Source organism: Cebus imitator, unplaced genomic scaffold (genome assembly GCF_001604975.1).
Source record: "Cebus imitator isolate Cc_AM_T3 unplaced genomic scaffold, Cebus_imitator-1.0 Scaffold49, whole genome shotgun sequence".
Classification (NCBI taxonomy): domain Eukaryota; kingdom Metazoa; phylum Chordata; class Mammalia; order Primates; family Cebidae; genus Cebus; species Cebus imitator.
This window is the reverse complement of record NW_016107364.1, coordinates 516,861-535,523: the sequence shown is the minus strand read 5'-3', so window position 1 is coordinate 535,523 and position 18,663 is coordinate 516,861. Positions and strand designations below refer to the sequence as shown.

Genomic DNA, 18,663 nt, shown 5'->3' with positions numbered 1-18,663 from the left:
AGTAACATTTCAGATACAGAAAAAAACTTCAAGAAATTACACGTGTTCAATAGTGTTGAAGCTCCTGTGTATCCCTCTCTAGCGGCATTTCCCCTTTGCTGTTAGAAATAACCGCTTACCTGCTATTCAGCATTTCTTCGTTGAATCAAATACTTGGTCTGTTTTTAAAACATTTTAATTGTGATGTCAAACATACATCATAGGAAACAGAATGTTGAATAAAGCCCCACATACCCATCACCAAAGTTAAGCACTTACCAAGATCTTTGCCCATCTTGACATTTGCTCCAACTTAAAACTTTCAATTTGTTGAAGTACTTTAAAGCAAATTGTAGTGGCATTTCATCACTATGTGCTTTGTTATGCATCTCTTTACACAATGTAGACTTTTTATTTTTAGATAAATCACATGCAGCTACATCACCTAACAGCATTCCTTGGTATTTTCAAATAGCTACTTACATGGTTTCCAAACTGTGCTCTGAAGTACCCCAGGGCGATGCAGCAAACTCACAGGGGTTACTGGGAATATTTTACATTTCAAGGGAAACAGTGGAACTTGACATCTGTAGGATACCACAAAGCCATTCAAAAGCAAAAGTGAATGCAGTCTCACCTGATAGTCTTGCTAACATTCTAAATTCTAATTCAATAAAATTAAAAATTCAGTTTCCTACTCTCACTAGCCACATTTCAATGCTTGGTGGGCTCCTGTGGCTTGTGGTTACCATGTTGGAGGCCAGATATGGAACATCCATTCATTGCAGAAATATATTCTAGAATGTGGTTATTTTTCTTATTGGAGTCTATGTGACAGAAAGGAAAGGAAACTAAGACTAGATTATTGCTTAAATAATTCAAATAAATAGAAGACTTTTCAAGAAAAGGAACTATTTGTTTTAGTGTAAGTAGCATTTTAATTGTTTTGACAGTCATGTTGTTAAGACTACATTTCTAATCTTTATTGTCTTTAAATAAATGTGAGAGCTAAATTTGATTTGTTTCTATAGATAATAACTATCCAATTATGCTGTCATAAAAAAGGTACTATTTATATCCTTAACTTGACATTTTCATTTTATTTATAAAGTAATCTGTGAGGTACATAATAAGGCAGATTAATATCCCAGGATCACATAGGATATAGCTGAGAATGTTAGCTAAGGAGACAGACATATAATTAAATAGCAGGTTTATCATATGCTTCTTCAGCTATCCATTAATTGGATGTTTAGTGAATTTCTGTGTTAGATGTTGGGCTTAAAAAAGAACTTCAGAGAAATTGGCATACATGAAAATATGAGAAGGAAAATAATTTATAGCTACACCTAGTCTATTCACCTGCTCTTTGCTTGCAGTACTCCTCATATAATAAGCACTTAATGTACATGATCTTCTATTTGATCATTATAACAATGCCTTAAGATCAGTATTCTTACCATTTTACAGATAAACAGGATTAAAGAATTTTTTTCCATGTTAAAATACTTAATGACATCAAAATTTAGTCTTCATATCTCATGTTCTTCTGCTGTGAGTTTCTTAGCAATTCAGAGAGTCACTTTGTTTCTTCCTTTTTTTAAAAAAAAAAAACCTAATTATATCTGTTTAAGAATAAATAGATATTTAAATATAAACAGATATCAGGTGTTTGAGCATGCCTAGGAAAGCACCCTCTCGTTTCAAATATGTTCTCCCACACTGAGGAAGACAGGAATATGATATGTTAAGTTTCTGTAGGTATTGTAAAAGCCGCGTTTTTCTAACCTGCAGTAGTAGTTAGAACCTGCCTGACGCATTCAGACAAAGCAAAGGCTTTACTTTGAATCCTTATTTTAAATATTTAACTGTTGCTAATGTTTAGAAGCATTGGAATAGGGACTCAGGAAGATATTTTCTTATATATATAATTTAAACTTTTATTTTAGATTCAGAGGCTACATGTGCAGGTTTGTAACATGGATGTATTTTTTGGATGATGCTGAGGTTTAGGGTACAAATGATCCCATTAGCCAGGTAGTGAGCATGGTATCCAATAGGTAGTTTTTTAGCCCTTGTCCTCCTCCCCCTTCCCACCTTCTGGTTGTCCCCAGTTTCTGTTATTCCCAACTTCATGTCCATGTGTACCCAATGTCTAACTTCCACATATAATGAGAACATGCAGTATTTGGGGTGGTTTATTTTCTAATGAAATTCAAATTGATCACTTTGTGCAATCTTGTAGAAAATTTGCTTTTAACATGGAGTGGACTTTGTGGCCCAGTAATCAATTTTTAGTTTTATGTTTATTTTCCTAATTTGTAAACTTAAATTCATAAATACTTGTATTACTTATTTGATGGGTTTGATAACTTGAAGTTTTGTTTAGCAATGCAAGAAAAAGCACGCATTTTAGGAAGTCATTAAAATCCAGTCTTTAACCAGATGTATTGGTAGGCTTTTACAGACATTTACTCTACATCAGCTTCTTTTTTATGCAATTGTAATAATTTTTAATAATTACTTCAGAATTATACTTCTAATCAGGATGTAATATTTCTCTTAGATACTATGTTTCCTATCTGCTTAGCAGAGCAAGTATTTTATATTGGAAAAAAGCTAATGTACGGTGGTTTCATATGTGTGTTTGTGTTAGTTGTACCTTTGAGAAAGAGTTGTGAACTAGAAAGACTGTCATAAAGAGAGAAGAGCAAAGAAATTGTAATAAAAATTACCTATAGTGCCATGACCCAAGTATAACCGTTGATCCAGGGAAACCATTTAGGAATAATTGACTTCATTTTATCATTCTATGAGTTTATCTTTTCATAGTTTTTTTTTTTTTTTTTTACAAAGTTACAGTTATACTGTTATATATTGTTTCATAACCTATATTGTTTTGTAATCTGTTTAATATTGTTTTTTTAAAAATTTATAAATTATCTTAACATATACCAAAATGTATTTAAATTATTTTCAATTTAGGATATTTTTATTATTTCCTTTATTTTAAATTATTTTTATGCTATTTTTAATGATGGTGCAATGAAGATTGCTTTGTTCATCAATCCTTCTGTACATTTGAATGTATGCTTGCAATAAATTCCTAAAAATAACATTTATGGAAGTATGATTCTCTGTCAGGCATTTTATACCTCTTACCAGATTAAAGCTATTATAACTGTCTTAAACTCATACTATAATTTGTCAACTTTGTCTTGGTTTTAAGAGTATGAAGATGGCGATCTGTCATCGTGGATCAACAGGGAAAGGTTTCAGAATTACCTTGCTATGGACGGCTTCCTCTTATATGAACTTGGAGACACAGGTAACAAGCGTATGTACAAGTCTCTGTCACGTTACATGATTTTTCTTTGATTGATTATTTATTTTGTAGGAAATGAATTCAAGCTGTATTTCATAACTTAATTTTTTATTTTAGACCTGAATAAAATAAGAGAGCCGGAAAACATAACCAACTAAGAAGCTATACTCGGGAGACTGATTTTGTAGTTGGAGTTAAAATGAAACTTAGCGTAATCTATTTATAAAGTCTGCTTTTACTTGTCAAAGGGAACAATGTAAATTGAATTGGCATAGTTTCTTAAAGTTATATTGTTGAAAATGAGAGGAAATGCAAATGTAAACACAAATACAAAAATGAAAGCTATAAGAAGCCACTTACATAGTCTCGTAGATGCAAACTACAAAAATTATAAAAAGCTTAAGTTTTAGAGAAAGTGTTTTATAAATTTATAGCAAATTAGAAATGAGAAATCATGGTTATTGGTGCCACATTTGTTTCCATTAATAACTTTTATGATAAGTAGGTTAGAAGTATAGCTTTAGAGTGAAACAACGAGAAAATTTTATTCAAGGCTCAGTTTTTTTTTAATAAGTAATAGGCATAGGGTTTCCTCTTTATGATCACTGCTCTTAAATCTAATTAATAAAAATTAGAGATATTTTTGCATGTTCCCTGTTTGTAACATTTTGGGGGGATGCTTTCTGTTCTGTTCCTGAGCTTGCTTTTAATGTTCTGTGTCTGGTGATATTTCTGCCTTTGCTTATCTTTACAGAAGGAGCTGTATATTAGCTCATTATTGGAAATTACCGGGGACAGTGCTAAAGACTGTGGCTTCACTTTTTCATTCTTTCAGACTCACATGAAAAGAAAAGGGGAAATGTAGGAATACAGTAGTTTTGCTTTGTATAGTAATCACAGGAGAGAGCGTGACCTTGAGGTGATTAAAACAGGTGGCTTTGGCTTAACTAAACACTTCCTTTCCCAGATTAATTTGGAAACAGAAGTATGCTGTGACAGTGTTCTTTTGTGTGTCCGACATAATTGCCCTTGTTAGCTCCTCACCCAACCGGTCCCCTTATGCTAGCACCACAGCAGCCTCCTGATGCTCTGTGGCTTCAGACACCTCTTGTCTGTCTCAGAAGTTCTAACTCTTGCCTGTATCTCCAGCCCCACTTCACTCTAGCCTCTCCCCACACTCTTCCTTCTCGAACCACACTAACTTTTTAGTTTATTTTGTTAATTTTTTTATTGTTTTATGATTTTTACCCAAGTTGGCTTGACACCAGTTTCTTGAAAAGGTTATGCCATTTGGACCAAAGCACCTTTTTACATGCTTTTTTCTTTGCTTGGAAATATGCAGTTAATTCGTATTCATCCGTCAAACTCAGACCAAATTCTGCTTTTTTAGGAAAATCTTCACTGACTCCCTCAAAGTACATTAATTTATGCAGTAATTTTTTTTATAGCAGCATATTCTTATTTTTAACAGGACATTTATTTGATGAAAATGTCCCAGCATTTCTACTGTGTTGTGCTTTCACAAGCGCAGAACATTGTCTGTGTTTGCTCATCAGCATGTCCCCATAACCAGCCCAGTGCGCAATACATTATTTGACACTCAATAATTGTTAAATTAATATGTGAGAAACTGTGTCTGTGTTTCTTAGAACGATGTTCGTCTGTGGGAAGATGCTCTGCACGTTGTAGACATTTTGAAAAAAAAGAGGCATTTGAAAATTAAATTAGCTATAATATTAAAAAATGAATAGTAAATGAGATACTTCAAGAAGATAGATAACATTGTGAACTGTTTTCATCAGAGAGTTAGAAAAAGATTCAAGATTGTGTAGAATTTAGACAGTGGTTTTAGAAGTATGAATTAGAAGTGCCATTAAAATACAGGGATAATAAAGATTATTGATTTAATCCTATGTGTATGTACCTGCTCTGAGCCAGGTTTATCCCCATATTTAATCTTAAGTCTCCGAATAACTCTATGAAATAGATATTTACTATTTGAAGTTTACTGAGGCATTCCCTGTGCTTCTGTGGCTTGGTATGGTGGGTATGGTGCCTAGAACATGATAGACACTGCTGTCTAGCAGTGTTTGGTTTTCTAATTCCAACACCACTGTTCTGGTTATTACATCATGCTGGTTTCCTAGATGGTATCAGGATACATATGCTTTATGTTCTGTTTAGGGTTTAGTAAATGTGAGTCAGTTTAATTCTGCATATTATACCTGGCAAGTGTGATCCATGGTACCAAAGGCAATGGCCATGTAAAAATTGTTTTCTTATTCTTCTAGACCATTGTTTTAGAGCTATAGTAATTCTTGGCGAACTTGTTTTTAATCAACTTATTTCCTATGCTTTTAGCCTTTAACAAAATAGTTACCTCAGTCAATTTGTAGGGTGTAAGGAAAAAATACAATTCAAGCTTGTAAGTTGGCATAAAAAATACAATTTAGGTATATAAATTATTACATATTTACTCTTATTTACATTTTGGGGTGGGAAGTGGAAGGGAATTTGTCACCTAGAGTTGGCTAATTCACTGATTCACTATTCAAACATATACCATAATGTGTTGATTTAATTTGATATAATATGTAGAATGATTGGAATTAAATTCCAGAAATACTTTATTAGTTTCCTGCTCAAAACTATAGTGATAATCGAACAGTTTGTGTAATAAGGGTGATTGAATTCAGATGTGTCATTCTTTATTTCAGGAAAGCTTGTGGCTATTGCAGTTATTGATGAGAAAAATACATCAGTTGAACATACCAGGTATAATGCCTTAATATAGTTTTAAGCTTCAGATGTTCATTTTAGACTGCATGGCTTTAGATAGACTTGATATATCTTACTTTTCCTGCAGCAAATAGATGTAAGACAGCAGATATTATAATTGAAAAATTGTATTTTTCAAGTGCATAGATGAACTAATCATATGTTTGTTCTTCTACAGATTGAAGTCAATTATTCAGGAAGTTGCAAGAGATTACAGAGACCTCTTCCATAGGTAGGTGCTTACATTCTGAAAGATTCCTTTATTTTTGTTTAATACCATTTTGTAATATAGTAAAGCAAACTTAGTAGTATTTCATGCTTTTAGAGACGAATCAAGGAAGTGAAGTTAAATAACAGTAATCCTCACTTATCCACAGGAGATACATCCCAAGACCCCTAGTGGATGACTGAAACTTTGCATAGAATAGAACGCTATGTAAACTAGATTTTTGTCTGTACCTAAATACCTATGATAAAGTTTAATTTTTATATTGGGTACAGTAAGAGATCAACAACAGTGATTAATAATAAAATAGAACAATTATAACAGTACACTCTAATAAAAATTATGTATATGTTTATTGCTGGAATTTTTCATTTAATATTTCCTGACCATAGTTGCACATGGGGAATGGAAACCACAGAAAGTGAAATTGTGGGTAAGGGAGTACTACTGTATAGCACGTTGCTTTTCAGCATGAATTGCCTGGATCTTTAAATTCGTTGATGGTTTGTCCTGCAAGTTAAAAAAAAAAAACACTTTGATTTGTATCATACCTGCTTCCTGATAGGATTTGAGGTGCATTTTATGTAAAGAAAATATCCACATGTACTTATAATTGGATATAAAGTTAAATGAGCAATCATGTCAGAGGTAGGCAGATGATTATTGTAACGGAAACTCAGAAGAATAACTGAATATAAAAATGGCATCAGAAATGCATATTTTGCTTTGTGCTGAATCATTGTTGCTACCATAAAGGACAGTCAATATAAATGTATTTTATTGTTGAATTATTATTTCTTTTCTATTCTGAATCTTCTACTGATGGGTCATTGTATAGTTCTCCTCCTACATGGTGTGTAGCATCTTCTGATTAGCTTTTTTTAGAGAAAATAGGTAATTTTTCTTAAACATATTTCAGGTAGAATAGTTTGTATTTCCCTGATTTTAAACATGCATAGACCAAATAGAAATGTCTTAGAATTTCCTTTACTCGTGTTTTATGTCTCAGAAGCTGGTAGAATTTACAGTCTTACCAGTATTTATTGTGTATGATTTACATGTGAGATATTTACAGTTTCTGGGCTTACTGAGGTCTAAAGTTAAATTCATTGTTTTATTTACTCTTCTGGTATTTAATGAGCTCTCTCTCTTTCTCTCCACATCCCCTCGCCTTTTGCTTTATTTATTTATTTATTTTTGGTTGTTGTTGGTTAGGGATTTTCAATTTGGCCATATGGATGGAAATGACTACATAAATACCTTGCTGATGGAGTAAGTAAAGTGCTGAATGATTTTGCCATCAAATCTATTAATTTTTAAATTTGTTTCTGAGATAAAGGTAGAAGGACTAAATAGCTGAAAAAAAGCAAACTACTGACATATTCAGATGCAGATATTCTCCCATTAAAATATTTTACTTTAGTTTTCAAATTCTGTATTTGTAACTTACTGACTTTAATACTGCTCTATAGTAAAAAAAAAAAAAAAAAAAAAATTTATTCCCGATTTAAATTTTTTTTATTTTTTTAAAAAAAAAATTTTTTTTAAAAAAAAAAAAAAAAAAAAAAAAAAAAGTTATCTCCTGATTTAATATTTTTTAGTATTCTGAAAAGAAGACATTGTTTCAAAACTTGTAAATTTTATAGCTTCTGCTTAATACATACTTTGAGAAGTTTAGTTTTAATGGGCAATATAACTAATAGAAATTGTTTAGCATTCAAAAACTAATTGTTGTTCTAGAATTTATTTTAATAGACTAAAATAACTTTGTAGGAAAATATGCAATTTTAAAATAATTTTTATTTAAAATTATGATGTAAAGACTTTTTTTTTCTTTTTTTTGAGACGGAGTTTCGCTCTTGTTACCCAGGCTGGAGTGCAATGGCGCGATCTCGGCTCACCGCAACCTCCGCCTCCTGGGTTCAGGCAATTCTCCTGCCTCAGCCTCCTGAGTAGCTGGGACTACAGGCACGTGCCACCATGCCCAGCTAATTTTTTGTAGTTTTAGTAGAGACGGGGTTTCACCATGTTGACCAAGATGGTCTTGATCTCTTGACCTCGTGATCCACCCGCCTCGGCCTCCCAAAGTGCTGGGATTACAGGCTTGAGCCACCGCGCCCGGCCAATGTAAAGACTTTTAAATAGAAAATGTTTAACATTCAAAAACTAACTTGTTCTAGAATTTATTTTAATAGACTAAATTTGTAGGAAAATAAGTGGTTTTAAAATAATTTTTATCTATTTAAAATTATGATGTAAAGATCTAATTTGCCACTTTACCAAACCCTGTTCTGAATTAATAAATTTGAAACAAGAACCCACTCTATTCAGTGAACAATTACTGAGTATTTACTGTATGTTGTACACTGTGTTAGACGCTGTTGATACAAAAGTGAATAGAGTCCCTGTCTTCAAATGCTTATAGTTCCCTGGATAAGACCACAAATGAAAATTACAGAACTGTATGAAAAAATCTATGTAGGACAGGGCTCTGGAACATAGAGACACTTTCCCATCCTCACCTCGCCCCCCTCACCTGTACCCAGTGTACACTAAGGTAGAAGCACTCACGAAATGTTTTCTGGAAAAGGCAATAATTAAGAAAAGGTCTAAAGAGTGAGAAGTTAGCTGAATGAAGAACGCAGGGAGAGGATTTCAGACAGAACATAATGGCGAGTATGACAGGTAGTAGGAAAACTGGGATTAGGAGAGTGCTAGAGAAATAAACTAGCCTCTAAAGTGAAGGTGGGGAAATCTCACTAGAGACACACTAACTCTTACCCAACAGCTTTGAGGGCCCAGTGGAAGTTCAGCAACATGATGTGGTGTTTTGGTTTTCTCCAGCTTTGCTTAGTATCATAGGTGTAGCAAATGTCTTTATTCATTATTGTAATATATTAGGTTATTTTGGTGTCTTCCATTTTCTAAGTAAGAATACTGAGCAGGGAAGGGAGTAAACTTACAAATCTAAAGTAACATTCATCATTTTCAGCTAAAATCTTGAAATATAATGTAGCATTACCTTACTTCATTTATTATCCCTCTCATTTCAGTAAGAACTTAAGAGGGTTTGCCAAATATAAAGTACCAGATACGGATTATAATGAAGAATCAAGACAAAGTATCTATACAGTTATTAAAGGGACTGTTGACCTTTGAATGACATAAGTTTGAATTCTGTGGATCTATCCATAGGAATTTTTTTCAATACATATATGTAAAAATTTTTTGAGATTTTTGATAATTTGAAAAGACTTAAAGATGAATTGCATATCCTAGAAATATTGAAAAAATAAAAAGATATGTCTGAATGCATAAAATATATGTGAATACTAGGTCTATTTGATCATTTACTAATATAAAATATACCCAAACGTATTAAATAGCTTCTATAATTATAGCTACTGAAATATAAATAAGTATCAGAATACTTGTTGTTGCTGTGTTTAATGTATATTTTTAATTGTTTTTATATTTTCAGTGAATTGACAGTCCCAACTGTAGTTGTACTGAATACTTCAAACCAACAATATTTCTTGCTAGATAGACAGATTAAGAATGTTGAAGACATGGTCCAGTTTATTAATAACATTTTGGATGGCATAGTAGAAGTAAGTTCTTCACTTCTATTTCAAAGGGATGATGGATAGAGGGTAGAGGAGAAACTAGTTCATTTCTTTATCTCTGATTTCGAAAAGAATAGTTGGCCATCACTGGGAAGTAGAGGACTGGGCCTTCATAAATTGCTTCTCTTCAGTTACAGGCAGAGAAGAGTTTCAGATACAGAAGGATCTTCTATGGCAGAGGTTGCTAAAAGATGGAAATGTCCTTTTAGGGGTTATTTGGAGGATATTTTTGGTTGTCACAGCGATGGGAAGGTGTTGGCATGTAAGTTTGAGGACTAGCAATGCTAAGAGACCTGCATTATGTGGGGTAATCTTAATAGTGAACTTGCCTGGCTCTTAGTATGTTTCTAGATCCAAAAGTACAATTGGATTGAATTGTTAGGTTTGGTTTTCTAAGATAATCTGCAAATAAGATCACAATTTCTTAAGAAATAAGGAAATTTACTGAGAATAAAAGCCCCTGTGGAGAGTTCTAGAGTTAATCCTATAAAATATTTCTCAGAAATAAGTGAATGGATAGTCTTAATTTTCTGTTATTTTTCTATAAATTTTAACTACCATGTTTTTCAAACCGTGAATTGCAACCTACATTAGAAAGTCACAAAACCACTGCAGGTCACAATCAGGTTGTGACCAGCATGCATCTTAATTCAATAGACTAGAATAAAATTTAAGAGAAAGAGCCTTCAATGCTTTTGTGAAATGTAATAACTGTTTTGTGAGAGTTGTTTCAGTTTTACACAAACTGTATTTAAAATTGGCTTACAGAGTAACAAACCTAACTACTTTCGGTCAAGGTGAAGAAGTTTGAAAAACACTCTTAAATTATTTTTTGAAAATAATTTGTTGAAATGAAACTATTTTAATCAGTCTTCTGTTTTTTCAGTTAGTGAACTGCAACACAGACTGTTTTACCAGAGACTTTATTGTCTCACAGAGCTTGCAAATTAAAAAAATGAGCCAGGTGCGGGTACAGCTGAATACAGGATTTGATTGATTTTTATCAGGAATTTTTCTCTCTCTGCCTTTCAGCACTTTCCATCCTCAGGGAGCCTCTCCCTGCACAGTGGCAAAGGTATCCTGCTTCAGCTCTGGTTTTGCAATCCCAGATAAACTCAAAAGCTGGTTAGGCTGTACTCAGGGGTAGGTCAGCTTCAGCCAAGCTGAATAGACATTATGAATAGAGGAGGTGGAATTGTTGAGAGTAGGATCAGGGTGAATTAACACAAGCAGGCAGGAGGAATGCTGGAGAGGAGACCAACAACAACAAAAAGCAACAGTAAATGTTTACCACATGGCCTTTTCAGGTGATGATGTGATATTTGAAGTCGACAATTTGGCCTGCAATTGTAAGGTTATGTAACTCTGAAGAAATGAATTAATAGTACTTAAATAATTTATTTTTATTTTCCTTTTTCAAAGGCCCAAGGAGGTGATAGCATTTGGCAGAGATTGAAAAGAATAGTATTTGATGCCAAATCTACTATTGTGGTAAGTTGTGACAGTTTATGTCATTGGTAACTAAGAACATCTAGGTTCTTTATGTCTACCCATGGTAAAAATCTGAATTTGAAAAGATTAAGTCAAAATATGTCTTTAATTTTTAGGATATGACTAGCCAGTATTTAAGAAAATAGATTCATCAGGTGGAAATTGTTTCTCTAATTATTTATTTTTGTATGATTTATGAATTAAAACTAAAATTCAGAATCAATTAACTTGACATTATGACTCAAAGGATTTTTATTTTTTATTTCTGCAACCTACCATGTAAATTTTTTACTTGGTAATTTCTATGATTTGTTGAAAGTGCAGATGATTTGAAATTTTTAGTTCCATTACATGCTGTCTTCTGTAAATTGGTCATTTTTGTTGAAGAAAATGATGTATACCAGGAAGTCACTTCTTTTTATTTTGCAGGAGTCAGAAAGAAAATTTTAGATATTGAAGTTGAAACATCCCTGTTAATTTTGTACTTTTCCCTAGTTGGTAAATAATTAGGATTATTTACAGATTTTTTTCCTTCTTCCCTTTTCCTCTACTTTTTTTTCTTTTATTCTTTTATAGAAGTCTTTAAATGTGGAATTAAAAGGTGATGGATCAAATCCTTTCTAACAGTGTTTTGTTTCATTTGTTTGTCCCAGTGTTTATTCACAGTTGTTATATGTAAGTAGAATATTAACAATGCTAGATAAATTGACACATCTGCCCCTAATTACATGTCTTTCTTGGTTTTATAATTATACTTTCCAAATATATTTTCTTGACTTTCTTCACTGTCACCTCTCACCTGATTATTTCTGCCATTCGAATTTCCTCTTCCTTTCACTCTGTCAAACTAATGCCCATGCTCACCAGTTGCCTACTAATGATTAGATCTCTTGATGTATTTCCCCTGGATTTCTTTGAAGCATCCCTTCCTTGGCGTTCTTCTTTCCCTTGCTGCTGTGAATATCCCACTCCCCTGCTCCTGCCTCATCTCTCCAGTCAATGTTTTCAGCATCCTTACCCTCCCTTTCCCCTTTTCAATTCTTGGATCTGAACCTTCTTGCTTGAAACTCTTAAGAAATTGTTCTTACTATCCCAGCTTTAACTGTCAATCACCCTGACAACAGAGGAATTCCTAAATTTGCTTGAGCCCTAAATTTAGTTCCCATTGTCCTTCTTGAGCTGTTATATGGGCCTTTTCATTCATTGTGGTCCAAAGCAGTCATAAAAATATGGCTAAGTAAATTCTGGGAATCTTTGGTTTATTACTTGTGTAGGATCCATCAGTTTGCTCTATTTTCCTGTTAACAGGAGCATGGATTGGGCCCTAATTACATTGTGTCTAGCTGCTACTCTCACTTTCATCTGGTTTCCATACTTCCTCTTGCCCAGCCTCCAATCTACATTGTATTCCACTACACAATTAATATTACTAAAATAATCAATTTTGATCACTTTCCTTCCCTTTTCCAGGGGTGTACATCAGAATATTCTATCAATCTAAAGTATTTTCCTCATTGGATTTTTAATATTAGGTTTTGCCAGTGCAAATTGCCTGGTGCTTACCTGTCCCATATCCCACCTCCTTCTTACTCATCCTTAAATTCCTACCTCAAAACACACCTTTATTTTGTGAAACTTCCTTTTACTATCTCAATCCACAGTGATCTATTTCTTCTCTGAACTTGTCTATGTTCTCAAGAGTTATAGTTGCAATTCATGCCGTATATTAACAATTGAAAACCCTATTCATTAAAATTACTTTTACTTTTCTGTGAGCTGTGAAGATAGTATGTAAATTGAGGGAAATTAATAAGTTAGTGAGGCTTTACTGCTAACCAGATAAGTAAAAAATATTAAAAATGTCATGTGAAGAGAATATGTGTGTACCTTCTTTGTGGTAAATAACCCAGCCTTCTTCTTAAGCAGATTCCTGTAGTTCAAGAAAACTCTAAAGCTGCTGTGCACGCATAGTAAGCATCATAAAGACACCTTTGTAGTTAATGTGGGAAAACTCAGTTTCTTTAGGAAAGGTTATAGAATATTTGATGCTTTTTTCTGCTGCTAATTGCTGATTCTACACACAAACACACACCCTCCCTCCCTCCCTCCCTCCTTCCCTCCTTCCCTCCTTCCCTATGTATGTGCATATAGAAATTATCTCTTAACAGTGTCTTTAACATGGTAGTTACTGCTGAAATAATTGACTTCGATTTATTGGAACTAAAGACAAGTTGAATAGCAACAAGAGAAAGAAATCTATAGGTTTCAAACTCGTTTCGTGCTTTATATATCAGAATTACATCTGAGGGGAACTGAGTTTTAATTCTCTCTCCACAGTCTATATTCAAGAGCTCACCACTAATGGGCTGCTTTCTCTTTGGCCTGCCACTGGGTGTCATCAGTATCATGTGCTATGGAATCTACACAGCCGACCCAGATGGAGGTTATATAGAAGAACGATACGAAGTGTCTAAAAGTGAAAATGAAAACCAAGAACACATAGAAGAGAGCAAAGAACAGCAGGAGCCAAGCAGTGGAGGATCTGTAGTGCCCACAGTGCAGGAGCCCAAGGATGTATTAGAAAAGAAGAAAGATTGAGACTTGATTGCTATAAAATATTTGATAGGACTTCAAACTATTAAAGAGTCTATTTATTGAATTTAGACATTTAATCATGATCTTTACAGAAAAGAACATGTTATTTGTACTTTGCTAATATCAACTGCATGGATTAAAGTAGTCCCTTCATAGATGGGGAAGTATTTGGAGCAAAGAGGTGAACAATTTGTCTAAAACAAACAGGGCACTCCATCAAAATTTACCTACATATGTGATTATAACAGATCAGTTCTGTTTGCATGTTTCTCTGTCTGAATATTCTGTGACAAAAAGTTAAGATTCTTGGGCAGAGTATTTAAATGATCAGTCAGGTAGAAGATACATGTATGATGTAGAAAAATAATACCTCCACCTGCTGCCATCCATATTCCTCATATATTTGGGACAATATTTCTATGGACAAAATTAAGTCTTTAAAATTTAGGCACTTTAAGGAGAACTAATAACTTTTTCCATGTATCAAATTAATATGAGGTTAAAAATAATGTGGTTTTTATAGCATAGTGGTTTTATTTTATTAGTTATTTTTAAAGGAGAAGAAATGTTACTTTTTAACTTTATACTCAGTTACATTATCATAAAATTTTCACATGGGCTTAGATAATGGAGTAAGAAAAGCCTTCTGATTGACTTTCACAAAATTAATAGGATTTACTGGGAGTACTGTTTCAGCCCATTCCCTGGAATACCCTTAACAGATATTTTTTCAGTCATTATAGGTTGGGAAGGGTCTCTGTTAATCCACCATGCTTCAGCAGAACAGCCTAGTGTTTTGTTTCATTTCTATTTTATATATTGAGAATTCTTCTAACATTTCCTTTGATAAAAATCTTCTGCGTTTTGAATAGTAATATGTATCACATTTTTATGTTTATAGTGTATAAACTTTATGGTAACCTATACTCCAGTATATGTGTGTTTGTACCCACAGGCACATAAAGTTTATTGGCACATCTGTTATATAATGCTGTAGATCTGTCCGTGTCTGCTTCATAATGAGTAATGAGTGACATCGGCATGTCCAGTGACAAGTCACTTCCAGGGGGGAAAAAAAAGTCAGTTACCTTCTCCATTCTCTTAGTTCTGTCACCCATTTCATCAAGTGACCCTCAACTTCTATTTATAATAAACTAACACAGGAATTCTATCCAAAGCAATGTCTAAAAATTTTTTTAAAGTAACACTTGGGTATATTTATTGTAGATAAGTTATTTTTGAGGCCTTCATTTTAGCTAAGTTTAGAATTTATATTAAGCAACTATGATTTGGGTGGTTACTCATTGAGTAATTATCCACTATAATGAATTTTACTGAACATTTATTTAAAAATGTGTAATTCATGGTCCCAGCACTGAAGTTGCTTAGGCCTTTAGTCACCAAGGGCAGTCTTCTCTTGTTTCTAATGCCATACTAATCAAGACTGTATGGACTCTTATATCTTAAGTACTAAGGAATTGCTAGTAATTGTTTTGTTTTATTCATGTGCTCTTTTAGTATTAAATAATTAAATACCTATTTTTATTGTTTGACATTCCATAATTTTTTTTATAATGAAACAAATATGCAGTCCAAAATTCAGGAACTACTAGAGTGAAATGATATTAAGTAGAAACTGGAGGTAAATGATGTTAGTTTAACAAGTAGATTCTTCTCCAAAGAATAATGAGGGATTCTTGGGAAGATAAATTTTAATGTTCCCAATAGTCAAGCTTGTTTTTCAGTAGTGAAAAGCTTAGATGAGTACAGATGCCTCACTTGAAACTCAGCCTAGTAAGGAAATGAAAACTTAGCAGTCAGTGACATGGGGAAATAGTTATAGAAAATGTCATCAAGTTTTTTCATATTTATGGTTAGTCATCTGCATATTTTTGTCCTACCTATAAATGAAAGACCTTAATAGGGGAAAAAAAAGAAAAAGAGTAAAGCTCAGTGTGAATCAGGAAACATCCAGTGATCTTCCTTTATATTCTGTGATATTCCTTATAAATGAATGCCTCCGTTCTCTGCTACCCTTTCACAGCCTTATACTGTTGCCTTATATTCTATTTGTGCTTTTAAAGTGAGTCTATTGGGAAAACAAAATGTGTAGGTGGTTTGTAAGTGAATAATTTTTATTTCTTCTGTATTAAAATTTTGCTTTTCTCTCTACTTTGGGAGATGTTTATTTACATTGTCAGACTACTCACAAAACAGATTTTAAAATTTGTTTGCTAGAAAACTTTTCAATGTGATATCAGAGATTACTATGAATGTTAGTTTCATCCTGTGAAAAATTACTTCCATATGAAGATAGATCTCTTAATAACTGAATCTAGTAGAAGAACATAGGTATCATTCTAATTCGATGATGAATTTTGTCATGATTATATATGAATAATGCGGTCCTTCAAGAAGTTGGAGCTTTTGCCTTCTCTTTTAATTGCAATGAAGTTCTCTTTATAACTCCTAAAATTCAGAATTCTAGATCCTTGCTTTTGCAGAATTTGGCGCTCAGACAATATTTAAGGATATTGCAGTGAGACAAAGTGCATGTTTTTATCAAGTACCCTATGGACCACATTATATCTGGCAATTCATTTTGTTTCATTATGTGCATCAATATTTTTCTCTACTACTGTTATCTGAAACTTGTTTAACATGTATTAGTCCTAGAATTTTCATTTTATTTCTCACATAGTTGCTTCCTGGTATATGATTTGGAAATAACATTAAGATGCCAGATATCTGGGGGATTGAAGGAAGGGTCTATATGAGTAGGTAAATTAGCAGTATTGTTTTTGTTTAGTGGATTTTATTAGTCACTTTTGTGTTTTGCTTTGGGGCCTTTTTATTTTAGTGTTGCAAAATGTAACAAATATTTTCATCATTGCTTCATATGACATGGAGTTAGGACAGGGAAAGAAATCATTCAACTCTACCCTTATGCATTAACTGATCAAATAATCCAGTGTGGGATACTATCAATTGGTGGGATTAGGCTTGCCATTTTATTTTTATAAATATATATTTTTTCTGAATGTGTCTGAGTCCAAGAGTGGGCAAAAAATAATTTTCTACTTTGGACTAATCTATAGAGGTTTTTGAAAGTCTGCATTACTAACTTGTTGAATTCATGATATTCTGCCTATGGCACAACTTGTAAACCTTTGTTTTTCTAAAATAAAGTAATTGAAAACCTGTAATTGTTTGTTATTTTTACTGTGTATCTTGGTTGCTTGCAATATGAATAATTATCTGTACAGAGACAACAGCTACGACTGTATCTTTAAGAAAGTGTTTCCTTGCATTAAAATTATGTTTTTCATAATTACAGAAACATAGAATTTTAGAGAATTGGGAGAGATCAGATTGCAGTCTCATTCTACTGAAGAACCTGAGATTCATAGGTTTGATATAGTTTGTATTTGACAAACCTGATAATTTAAAAATACTTTTTCCAAAAGCATATCTTCTAGTTTAACTTGAAAAGAATTGTATTTCAATCCTGAAGTCAAGTGCTAAATTATCTTTGACACCACACAACCACAATTAAAACCTCAAGTTTTTTTTTTTAATTTTGTTTTAAATAGCATCAAGTATATTATGAAAAAAAAGCTTTATACAAATGTTAATTTTAATAATTTCTTTTTCATATATATATGTATGTGTGTGTGTATATATATATATATATATATATATATATATATATATATAAATTTTTTTTTCCCCCAAGGGCATATCTTTTCATGAGAGTGACTGGCACAGGAATAACAGCCTGAAACATGGACCCACAAACCTGTGAATTTGCAGACTGGCTAGTTAGGATGGGCCTCTTCTGATAAGAGTGACCAAGCATGCTCAGCTGTTGATGAATTTCATGGGAATGTGATGGCAGCTTCTTGTCTCTGTAAGTGGCTATACTGCACTGTGTGTGGAAGTTCCTGTGTCACGCTCCCTGATTCAATTCTTACTCTTATCATTTACCTGTGTAAAGTTGAGTGAGCCATTTAACCTTTCTGCTCCTGAGTTCTCTAATTGGAGGATGATGCCAGCTGTCTCATTGGATTATGAAGATAAACGAGTTGCACATGAGGTATATTTAGAACAGTGACTGGCATACAGTAACAGCTCAAATATTAACTATAATGTTTTTTAGATTTAGTTGATTTCTCACTTTAGAATTTATGTCATTATTTACCACAGATAAAAGCCAAGTCATCAGGAATGTGAAATTCTAATATTTTTAAGTTTGCTTGGCTACTTTTTGCATTTAAGTTCTAACATTTTGGATAGAAATGAAAAAAAAATTTTAATATAAACAATTACAAATATTTAGGTTCAAATGTCTTGGAAAAATCTTCTGGCTTTTATGCTTCTACTGAAAATGAATAAACATAAGCAGATATAAACTAGCAAGATTGTTGGTTGGTATATGTGGATAGATATAAATGTTAGACAGATTTAGAATAATGAATATTGAATACAGATGGGGAAATTACCTGATTTTTTCCTGCCAGCATACCTCAATGTAGTCAAGTGCTCAACTTCTCTCTAAGCTCATCTCTGGTAAACTGAAATGATAATCAACTAGTGCCAACTGGCAATTTTTTGTGTGATTTATTCTTTCTGTTTATTTATTT

General features: G+C 32.9%; 1 protein-coding gene across 4 annotated transcripts in view; it reads left to right on the top strand.

Annotated features, from left to right (window-relative positions):
* Positions 1 to 17,226, top strand: part of TMX3 (thioredoxin related transmembrane protein 3) — a 39,760-nt gene extending 22,534 nt beyond the window's left edge. For 3 of the 4 annotated variants that reach the window (XM_017527504.2, XM_017527508.2, XM_017527507.2), the window contains 7 exons: positions 3,209 to 3,307; positions 6,022 to 6,079; positions 6,261 to 6,314; positions 7,524 to 7,580; positions 9,790 to 9,919; positions 11,357 to 11,425; positions 13,763 to 17,226. In XM_017527504.2, coding sequence (XP_017382993.1) covers positions 3,209 to 3,307; positions 6,022 to 6,079; positions 6,261 to 6,314; positions 7,524 to 7,580; positions 9,790 to 9,919; positions 11,357 to 11,425; positions 13,763 to 14,023 — 728 coding nt within the window. In that variant the 3' untranslated portion in view covers positions 14,024 to 17,226. The remainder of the gene's footprint in view (positions 1 to 3,208; positions 3,308 to 6,021; positions 6,080 to 6,260; positions 6,315 to 7,523; positions 7,581 to 9,789; positions 9,920 to 11,356; positions 11,426 to 13,762) is intronic. The other variant, XM_017527505.2, reaches the window with a different exon arrangement.
* Positions 17,227 to 18,663: the final 1,437 nt, after the last annotated feature.